This window comes from Triticum dicoccoides, chromosome 2A (genome assembly GCF_002162155.2).
Source record: "Triticum dicoccoides isolate Atlit2015 ecotype Zavitan chromosome 2A, WEW_v2.0, whole genome shotgun sequence".
In the NCBI taxonomy this organism is placed as follows: Eukaryota; Viridiplantae; Streptophyta; class Magnoliopsida; order Poales; family Poaceae; genus Triticum; species Triticum dicoccoides.
Genome location: NC_041382.1, coordinates 40,598,248 through 40,609,360, shown reverse-complemented (window position 1 = coordinate 40,609,360; position 11,113 = coordinate 40,598,248). Strand labels below are relative to the sequence as shown.

Sequence of the window (11,113 nt, the reverse complement as noted above, 5' to 3'; positions counted from 1 at the left end):
TTTAAGTCCAGACACTACTTCTCAGTAATAGTATGCCAAGATTACAGTTTCACCCTAATACAAGAAAGCTTGGGAAGCTGCATGAGGCAGAAACATGCAAGAACCTAACCGTTTATCCCAAAAAGCTCACCAAGTGTGAAGATTCAAATCTGCAGTCACATTCTAATTATATACTCAAATTTTGGAGAAAAGAACATCTGCAATATCACCTTGCAACATATATATTAAAAAAAAACTAATTCTTCATATATTCTCATCCTCCGAATACAGAAGCCAAGGAGCAACACATCAGTAAGAATGCAATATATATTCCCATTTCCCAATGCAAGTATTCCTAAATATATAATTGATGCCTAGTTAAAACTACTACACTAAACATGCCCAAGCGAATAGAACAGCTTGTGGCTTTTTGCTCAATTGAGTAATCTCAACTTTACAAGTAGATTAAGATGAGATGCCACAAAAAATCCCTTAGGTTTTTGTATCGTCATCCAAGAATTTTGTACGTCAAGTAATACTTGCACCGTTTGTTTACTTGCGATACAAAATATCGCAGTTGTCAGGCCTACACAGCAAGGTCAGCAAAGGTGTGCCATCAGATGATATCAGGTTGCCACTTCCAATCTCCAGTGGTTCAGGGGTTGTGGTTGACGACCAATAGCTTCGAACTATATGGAAAGCACCCTTCCCTGATTCTGATCGAGGGAAGAAATCAAGGCGCTTTACTTGCAAACCTCCAGCCGTCAAGCCTTCGCCTAGAGTTTCGAGTCGCAGCGGGATGCCAAGTGCATACGTTAGAGCCCTCATTGCTAGCGCCGATGCTTTAACGTCCAGGGGACGCACCTCTTTCCAGCAATACTGTTACAAAACCATAATATGTGCAACGGTGAGCTCAGTATGTAAATGGTAAATTCAGTATTGGTTAACTTATTTTGGTCATGATTATCTTATTACAACTCAGGGATAATTGTTTCCGGGATTTTACATGCTTATGCAGAGAAAATTCTCAACTTATTTTGGTCATGATTATCTTATTACAACTCAGGGATAATTGTTTCCGGGACTTTACATGCTTATGCAGAGAAAATTCTCAACGTTGATAATACTAGTTGACTATTCGAGAAAAGTACTAGGGGTAAGAAATTCTAACCTGATTGACATTCATCTTTCCGGGGATAAATGGGTTGTAATCATCTATTCGCGTACGGATCTCAGTCTCTGCCAGCAATCTTAGGAAGGAAATAACTGGAAAAAAAGTGTTAAGCGAGAGAGAAGTGGACAAACAAAACATCTTGGCAAGCATGTAGTATCCTTACCCCTGAGTGGCATCATCTCCTGTAGACTTCTCTTCTGCAACTCGTCAGAACTAAGACTGCAAATGATAAAAGCAATTATTTTTAATCCCAAACGTAACTACAAAGAAGCAAAGGGATCTTGAAACTTAATGTCATGTCTTGTCAAAGAAAATCAATAGAAAATATCAAGTTCAAAGCTCATACCCATTTGCAACAGAATTGACCAAATGATTCAACTCCTGAAATAACATGCAGAAAACCGGTTAAGTATATGATCAAAGCTATATTATGTCGACAAAATCATATTCGCTTAGCATACTGCATACAGCAGGTGCAACAAACAAACATCTCAGCGAAATATCACGCCAACTGCTCCTAATGCTCCACTATTTTTGCAGTGAATGCTTGAGCTGAACAGCATCCATACTGTAGCAAGAATGAAAAGTGGAGTTTTTAGTCAAGTGGAATATGATGACAGGCCATAGTATTATTAAGGAGCTCTTAAGTTGGTGTGGTCCAGTAGACCAGTACTCTCCACCATGTCATCTACGCAATGTTTAAAATTTTATAAATAGCCTGTTGTTGCATTTACAGCATGAAATGCTGAGCTATTAAATAATTTCCATGATCAGAGCTAATAAGCCTAAAACTGATATGTCCACTGTTCATGCAGCAGGTACAGTTCCTCTATGCTACATGCGACAAAACTACTTGAACTTGTAAACATTTCTTCTCTATACTCTTCTTAGATCCCATACATACTATCCTGAAGATTAAGTAATTCAGATACTAGAAAATAAACATTTAGAGAACTTTCCCAGTCTTTCCTTAAATTTTACATGTATGGCAGCTCCCTGAGCGCTTATAGGTTTAGTCTCTTCTCACTCTGCATAACCGTCCTTGCCTGTTTAGTGGGCGTATTTTGGAATTCGCTAAGACCAAGGAGTTTTGTATTTGCCGGAACTTTGTGCTGTTCTTTCGATAAGTAATAGAATGCTCAGGCTGGGCCAAATTTCGCCTTAGTTCAGTCATAGATATGACCAAATGCAAAATCTATCTTCTATTACACATCTCACATTCTCACTGCATATATTTCATACTCGGAACAGTAAACAAAGATGTGTACTACCGTAAAAAAGCAAGAGTAGCATGGCTTTTTCAATGTGAGACTTGTTCTTCATTAAAGATATTTTCTGATGATGTGGAAGGGGTCAGATAACTTTCAGAACAGATTCAGCAAGGGCACTGGATAATTCAGGCCACATAAGGGACATCAAGTTATTTTGGCAAGTATTATAAATCATAGATAGTTTGATTTTCAGTAAATGCCAAAACTTATTCCAGAAGAATTAGGGTTACGACATCAGAAAAAAAAAGCTTCTGTGAGCTATGAGAATACATACAGAAGCAACACTTGAAAAGTATTCTTCAGGATTTAAGAAGTATGCTTTGTCCCATTTCAGACGACAGAAATTCTCTCTGGACACTGCCACATGTTCCATTAGACGAGTAACTTCAGCTTGACTATCTTGTATTTGTCCAAGATTTTCCTGTTTACAAGCATAGTCATATCAAACTTCGATGCAAAACAAAAAAGCAACAGCACAAAAAACCTAGCAACTTAGATGGTTACCAAGTAGGAGAAAAAGAAAGCTCTGTAGAAACAGCTGCCATCTCCACGAGTTCGTTTGAAATGCACATAGCGCTGACAAAGAATCTGCACAAAACTAGTTTTGCACATTAGCATAAAACAATTAAATAATGAGAATGCTCCTGTAGTGCCATGCAAACTTACCTTGATCATTTCCTGGACAGTGTCATTATCTGGATAATCCTCAACCAAATCCAAGAGTGGTTCCTGCCATAGAACAAGTAAGTATGGCAAAAAAGGACTAACTATTTAGTAGATTCATCTGAATTAATAATGGATTCGAATAAGTAATGCTGAAGCACAAGGCGCAAAATTGTAAGCCTAAGAAATTCTATTATGGTTTTCATGCACCAATCATCCACTTATTTAGGAGGAAAATGACACGAGGCCTTCATGGAGAAAACCTATGTATAACATTAGATAAGGATCATCGATCACAATGTGCAAAACTAAAACTTATTTTAAGTCACATAAGAACTTCTCCTGTACCCTAACTCACATTATTGGTTAAGACACATATTGACCATGTCAAGAGTAGGTTCCAGTTTCCACTTGTAATTGCACAGAATAACATCTATGAAAATTAACATCAAAAGATTCAAATAAGAAGTCAATGTCTTCCCTAGATAGTACCATAGACCATAGTTCTCTAGGGGAGTGATTGCAGTTTGAACATTTTAAGGTTACATGTAACAAACACTCAAACAAGGCGAATGCTAATAAAATTAGCATGTTAAGCTGACAAATTTCAAGATAACAATGTTACTCTCCGACAAGGAATAACTGGGACAGTGAAGAAGCTCACTGGAAATATTTCAAGATCTAACTCTTTAAAATCTAGTGAAAGTTTATTCACTGCATTGTTGTGAACAGAGGAGCTATGATTTTCTCACCTGGAATTCTAATGCCCATGGACGAGCTAAGGGCCGCCGGAAAACACCACTGACACTGAGAACACGGCGGCCCCTCGGTGGCCGGAGGTATGTTCTCTTGCCGTCCAGCAGCTGATTCCAGTTTTTCCACAGAGAAAAGTATTCATTTTTGTTGAGCAGCACCGAGTCATGCCGAACAATACCATGCGGGAGATTCTTCTTTTGACCACTCATGAACAATGGAATGTAGAATTTCTGATCATCTGGTAATTCATCCTATAAACAATTGCAGACAGGGAGTTGTAAAGGATACTTTCCAGCACAAATAAGGCCCATAATTACCCGAAAAGAAACAAGTGTAGCAACAACTACAGCAACAGATTCAGACTCCAACTAATGCAATCAACATTCAACAACTAGACAACTATAATTCCAGCACTGTGAGGCATCCTTTTCTGTGTTCAGAAACAACTGGACAAATAACTCAAGTCACCAAGTCATGGAATTGAACTAGGAAGTAGCAGCAAAGGAACACAAATTCTCACCTCATCCTCCTGCACCGCATCCAAATCCGTCCCATCGTCTTCGGGCCAATCATCGTCATCATCATCCTGTCCTTCATACTAGAAAAATGGCATGACATTGTAAGAAAAGAAAAGTTTGCAGCACAAGTGCAGAGAACGGTGTAAAAAAGTGCAGTGAGACCCAGAACTCCCGGCCCGGACAACAGAGGGAAATCCAACAGCCTTCAGTTTCCAAGTCACGCGCGCGGTTGGACCAAGAACTCGCAGCAATCAAAGGAACGCAATTTCTGGATAGAAGCCCCGACGAATTGGTTGGAGGGCTCGAAATCAGAATCGAACAACCGCACCAATTCGAAGAACGTAGCCAAGAGATTGATAACCAAACTACGACGACGACGCCCGATCCCGCAGCAGCCAAGAAAGCGTCCCCCCACGAACTGGGCGCAGGAAATGCCCGAAAGCGGGCCAAGAACGAAGCCGAGGCCACCCGGACGCACCACCGAATCGCGCTGCACGAACGAGATACCGGCGAAACGGTCGCCGAGCAACCATCGCCTCGCCGCTCACCCGGGAGACAGCAGGAGGAAGCAAGAAACTCACCGTGTAACTGAAGATGGCGGTCGGCGGCGGCTGACGCGGGTGCGGCGAGGTGGGAAGCGCCGCGGAGTCGGGGGAGGGCGACGGCGTGGGTCCGCCGGCGGCGGCGGCGTCTCCGCTGCTTCCCGCCCTGTCCTTGTATAGCTTGACCTTGAATTTTATCCCCATTTCTTTCGCTCCGGGAGATTCCTTTTCTGCCCCGCCGAGAAACACTGCCTTCTTCCGGCCTCGGCCCTCGGTTCCTGCAGAATTCGGTAGCGGCCTTTTGCCAGGGACGAAGTGGTAGATGTCTTATATACTAGCATCCGGGGGGGTGAGGTGGTGACTCTATTTGGTTGCAACGAAATTATCTAACCACTTTCGCCCTTAGTAGAGTGTATCGGGAAAATTGTCCCAATCCTAGCCGCCACTCAAGCTCTCTCCTTCACGCTGCCATGTCGGTACTTCGACGATGTTCGATCTGGCGGCGTCGTAGGGTTGTGAGGGTACATGTCGCTAGATTTATTAAATTAATACTTAATTTAATATAAGTAGTTAAACAGTTAACTAGACTAAACTTTTTATCATAGTACTTTGATAAATTAAGCGGGCCAGCAACAGGAATCGAACCCGTATCTTCTCCTTGGCAAGGAGATATTTTACCATTGAACTACGCTCGCTACGGTATATATTTTATAGTGTATATCCGCCTGGGTCGACCTTCTATGTCTGGGTCGACTGTTTCATTTCATTTTCTATTATATTAGAGTTTTCTTTTTTTTTATTATCTGTCAATGAATATTCTAATGGGAATGGAATTTCATCATACTGAAAGAGAAGAGCTAGCAATTTGGAACGCAAAATGCGTTTTAATACGTCTCACTATTCTAATTTTTTAGAAGAAATGGCCTTTATTATTTATTTTTTATGGGGTTAATAAATATTAACCAAATTTAATTTAAGAAATGAGAGAATTCAGAATAGCTACGAGAAAAGACTAGTCCAATCCATAATGATGTACCGGAAAATACAACATTTTTATTATTTGACCAACCATCAGGAGAAGCAAATACAAAGGGTACACTAATTATTAAGATTGAGGAAGTCGCAATTAATGCAAAAACAGCTAATTGGAAAGCAATAGTCATATTTCTAATCCTCCAAGCTACCATCAAATAAAGTTGACTATACATATTTGATCCCTCACTTAAACCAAAATTGTAAAAAAAATACAAGAAGTAGGAGGGGTTTAATCATGAATCCATTGATTCTTCTCTTTAATTCAAATTTATCAATTAAACCGCTTTTTATTTGGATATGGGGTGAGAAGAGATTATTTACTCTTTATTTCACAAGCGGGTATAGTGGATCATGTATCCGTGTATACAGTATACAGAGATATATCAAAAAGGAACTTGTATCTGACATCTTTCTAGAGGCTAACAAATCTTTTTATTTTTTATATGGCTATGTTCTATTTGTAGGAGTAAAATAAGGATTAGGCTGTAGAGAGATGGCTGAGTGGTTGATAGCTCCGGTCTTGAAAACCGGTATAGTTCTAGGAACTATCGAGGGTTCGAATCCCTCTATCTCCTTTTGCTTATTGAATACGTTTGTTTCTTTCATTTTTTTCTGTCCCTTATCTTTCTTTCATAAAAAGGAATGAATGGCTTGGCTAGATGGAATAACCAAGCCAGAACAGAAAAAAAGTAGAACATGTATAAATAAGAAAATCTTAGTTAAGAGGGTTCATGTAAAGAATAGGTTCCAAATCACGACCGATTCCCTTTTCAAAACCTGCTGCGACAGCTCGGGCTCTTTTTGCATGCCATAAATGGCCCACAAAAAAGAAGAATCCTAGAACAAAATGAGAAGTTGATAACCAACTTCTAGGAGAGAGATAATTAACTGCATTGATCTCGGTAGCTACGCCATCCACGGAATTTAAAGAGCCTAAAGGAGCGTGGGTCATATATTCTGCTGAGCGTCGTTCTTGCCAAGCTTGTATGTATTTTTTTCAACCTACTCAAGTCCAAAACGTTGGGGCCCCTTAGAGGTTCTAACCATGGAGCACGAAGGTCCCAAAAACGCATTGTTTCCCCTCCAAAGATAACCTCCCCGGTTGGGGAACGCATTAGATATTTACCTAAACCTGTGGGTCCTTGAGAGGATCCCACGTTAGCTCCAAGACGCTGGTCTCTAACTAGAAAAGTAAATGCTTGAGCTTGAGAAGCTTCTGGCCCGGTGGGTCCATAAAACTCACTCGGATAAGTTGTATTATTGAACCATACAAAGCAACAAGCGATAAAACCAAAGACAGATAAAGCAACTAAACTATAAGACAAGTAAGCTTCTCCAGACCATACAAATGCACGGCGAGCCCATGCGAAGGGTTTGGTTAAAATATGCCAAATTCCGCCAAATACACAAATAAAACCCAACCATACATGCCCACCAATTATATCTTCTAAATCATCTACACTAACAATCCACCCTTCTCCACCAAAAGGAGATTTTAGTAAATAACCAAATATAACACTGGGGCTAAGGGTCAAATTGGTAATTTTTCTTACATCTCCCCCCAGGGGCCCAGGTATCATATACACCGCCAAAATAAAGAGCCTTGAGTACTAGAAGAAAAGCACCTAGACCTAACAAAATTAAGTGAATACCCAAAATTGTAGTCATTTTATTTCTATCTTTCCAGACATAACCAAAGAATGGAAAAGATTCCTCAAGAGTCTCAGGTCCCAGAAGCGCGTGATAAATGCCACCGAAGCCTAAGACTGCGGAGGAAATTAGGTGAAGTACGCCAGATACAAAGTATGGAAAAGTATCTAGAACTTCCCCCCTGGCCCTACTCCCCAACCTAGAGTAGCTAAGTGTGGAAGTAAAATCAACCCTTGTTCATACATGGGCTTTTCTGGTACCGGGGGGAGGGGGGTGAGGTGGTGACTCTATTTGGTTGCATCGAAATTATCTAACCACTTTCGCCCTTAGTAGAGTGTATTTGGAAAATTGTCCCAACCCTAGCCGCCACTCAAGCTCTCTCCTTCACGCCGCCATGTTGGTACTTCCACGATGATCGATCTGGCAGCGTCGTAGGGCTGTGAGGGTACATGTCGCTAGATTTGTTGACTGTTTTCGAATCTTAGTGGATCTTAGTAGTTGGTGTATCAATCAAGTTAAGTAGTGGGCTGGCACTTGGTGTGGTGATTTTGACATTTTTCTATCAATTTTTTTTGCGGCATGGTTCGGTTTCTCCACCCCATCTAGACTGGTGGTGAAGCATTATAAGCCTACATTACGTGGGATGATGCCCCAACTGATGTTCCTTTAATGTTTACTAGACATTGTTTCTAGCAGTGAACGGTTGTCACAGTCTTCAAAGCTTAGTTTAGCGAAGGAGTTTGCAAGTGTCCCTTTTCCTTACCAGTGATTCAGTGTAAGTTTCAAACTTTGACGGGTGATGTGCAATCAAAGTAAGAAGACGGGTTTTGTTTGTAGTCTATTTTTTTGCTCGCCATTTCATATCTTGTTGTCTTTTCATTGTATGAACTATTGTCTTTTTTTAATAATTATCAAATATAAGATGCCTTATAAGTGACTTTTCTCGAAAAAGCAATGTATCAGTGAAATGCAGTTATATGACCGACATGACCACATCGATCATTGATTGGCCCGTTCCTATCGTCGTCCACCCAATCTTGTCATTGCCTGTCTGATCCTCTCCACATCTTAACATCAAGATCTTGCACTGTCTTTCAGGTTCCTCCTCATCAATGGTCCACCCCGCATGTAATTTCATTGTTGCTCCCGCTGATCCGTCGACCTTTTGTAGATCACCAGCTCGGTACACATAGCCTGACGCAGGAGAATCTACACAATGCCAATGCCACAAAGCTCTCATGACTTGCACAGAAAGCATATACAACTTATTGCACACATGCACCTAAGCACACATTGGCAAATTAGCACAACTTACTGAGTACAAATGCATTTCTTTCTTTGGCACAAGGACAACTTAGTAAACATTGGCTAAATATTAGAACACGTAAGCATAATAGTAGCATCTATAGCGAACGAGGTGATTCCGTGCCGAGGCTCAGCTGCACCTACGATGAACAGAAAATTCAAAAAAAAACTAGAAAAATTCAAAAAAAATCTGGGTTTTTTTTGCATGGAAGATAATCTGATGCGTGAGGTGCGCTCCAAATTTCAGACCATTAAACATATAAGTAGCTCTCAGCAAAAAAAAAAACAAATTGGATCAGAACAATACGTAAATAGTAAACTTTTTCATAGACTCACCATACTCCTAATTAAAATAGGGTATTCAGGGTTGGTGGCGAACTGGTCATGGGTTCCAGCTGAGCACTATGAAGTAGGCCATTCAGGGTTTGTCGTGATGATTTTCACACCAACCCCTTAGGCAAATGAACATACAATCTTTCATCAAACAATTTATAATCAGCAAAGGTTCTGCTCTTGTGTGACTTCACATAAGCCTATACAACTTATTACACACATGCACCAACGCACACATTGGCAAATTAGCACAAATGCATTTTTCTTTCTTTGGCACAAAGGACAACCAACCAAGTCAGCGCATGCAATCGTTGGCAGAAGCACGACTGCGAAATATTAGTACACGTAAGCATAGTAGTAGCATCTATAGCACCATACTCCTAATTAAACTAGATGATGCCCCGCGCATTGCAGCGGGAACTTTGTATTACATGATGTTTAGAAAGTAAGTGTAAAATATGGAGTGAATAAAATGATGGTATTGGATGTTTTATGTACAAAATAAATAGCTGATGTCCAACTCATACATGCATAACAATATCACCATCATGTTTCTCTGGGTTTAGAAAGAATATAGGCATTATGGAACAGATCGCTTGTTTTCTGAAACAATGTCTAGCATGAATTAAATCAAGGCTATAGAGAGCATGGGTCCTAAAGCAAATTGACTATAGCCGATCAAAGAATGTAGTAAAATCGACATATGCCTTACCAAAGTAAATAAGTTAACTATCAGCCAAAATCTCATTTTTAGCTTCTGTTTAGTAAAAAAAAAAGTAAGGGCACACATCATATTGAGTCAAACACTGATGGTCTGATCTGTAATCGATTAAATACTCCTTTTCTTCCCTGACAATATCAAGTATAAGTCATTAAATGAGTATTGTACTGGATTATTGGTCCTACTAGCAGAATGCCCGTGCGTTGCTACGGGCTATCCACCATGTTATCTTCAACATCCGGGTCCAACACAAAAACCTCATCCCTCGATGCATCTTCCCTTTTTTCTGTTGGAACCTTCCCTTCCCGCTCGGTTTACCGTTGTAGCGGGACATTTCTCGCTGGAGCCACTTTCTTTAAAAGCAGATAACGTTCATCTCATCTTCGTCATGCATTGCAATAGGGATGGAAATTTTCATGTTTATAATATAATAGAGTGGGTTAACCTAACACATACTATTGACACAAAACAACAAGTAACTATAGAAATCATTCTCAAAGGTCCATTCAACTTTGCAAATGCACACTGACGTCAGAGGCGAGTTGAAATGTGAACATATTCCTAGTCATCAGTATGCTCCACCTCCAGCGCCCACGTACCATTCATTGCTACAAGGGATAATTGTCGTTCTTCTCTTTCTCGTCCTACTGTCTATGCTTACACTGCACAAAAGGTGAACTTGATTAATGACCACGATATATAGCCCAACTTAGCCCATATAAGAAAACAAATGATTATTTTGTTTATGAAAATATCGTTGACAGTTAATCAAGGGTTCAACACTAAACTACTGTTCTTTTGCATCAGATTACTGTTACATTGGAATGCTTTGATTTTTCTTTTCTGGTGGTAAACAAGGAATCATTACGGATGTAACATTTGCAATAAGTGAAATACACATCATTGTCGTGCTAAAACAATACAATTCTTTCATCACCACAAAAAGGTGGAGAAAACAAATAGAGTGTATAGATTTGAAATTGAAACTGTATACATTTAAATTGGCAAAAGCGATATACATTGGTTCAGCAAAACAATGCAAAAGCCTATCACTGGAGAGAATTAATGTTCACTAAGTGAAGCCATGTATTATAAGATTATGTATATCGTGTTTAGGATATATGCTGCCCATCTTTTCTTCTTTATTCCCTACCAAAAATTGCTGG

The 11,113-nt window shown here is 40.0% G+C and overlaps 1 protein-coding gene and 1 pseudogene across 1 annotated transcript; both read right to left on the bottom strand.

Annotated features, from left to right (window-relative positions):
• Positions 1 to 253: 253 nt before the first annotated feature.
• LOC119357527 (OVARIAN TUMOR DOMAIN-containing deubiquitinating enzyme 1-like) lies at positions 254 to 5,107 on the bottom strand. The gene is made up of 10 exons (XM_037624443.1): positions 4,943 to 5,107; positions 4,364 to 4,441; positions 3,840 to 4,094; positions 3,091 to 3,153; positions 2,929 to 3,012; positions 2,699 to 2,845; positions 1,500 to 1,534; positions 1,317 to 1,372; positions 1,151 to 1,245; positions 254 to 858 (listed from the first exon to the last, which is right to left on the bottom strand). Exons 1-10 carry the CDS (start codon positions 5,105 to 5,107, stop codon positions 532 to 534), a joined length of 1,305 nt encoding a protein of 434 aa, XP_037480340.1. The 3' UTR covers positions 254 to 531.
• A 1,436-nt stretch (positions 5,108 to 6,543) lies between these two features.
• The window catches only part of LOC119357526, a 6,994-nt pseudogene continuing 2,424 nt past the window's right edge, over positions 6,544 to 11,113 (bottom strand).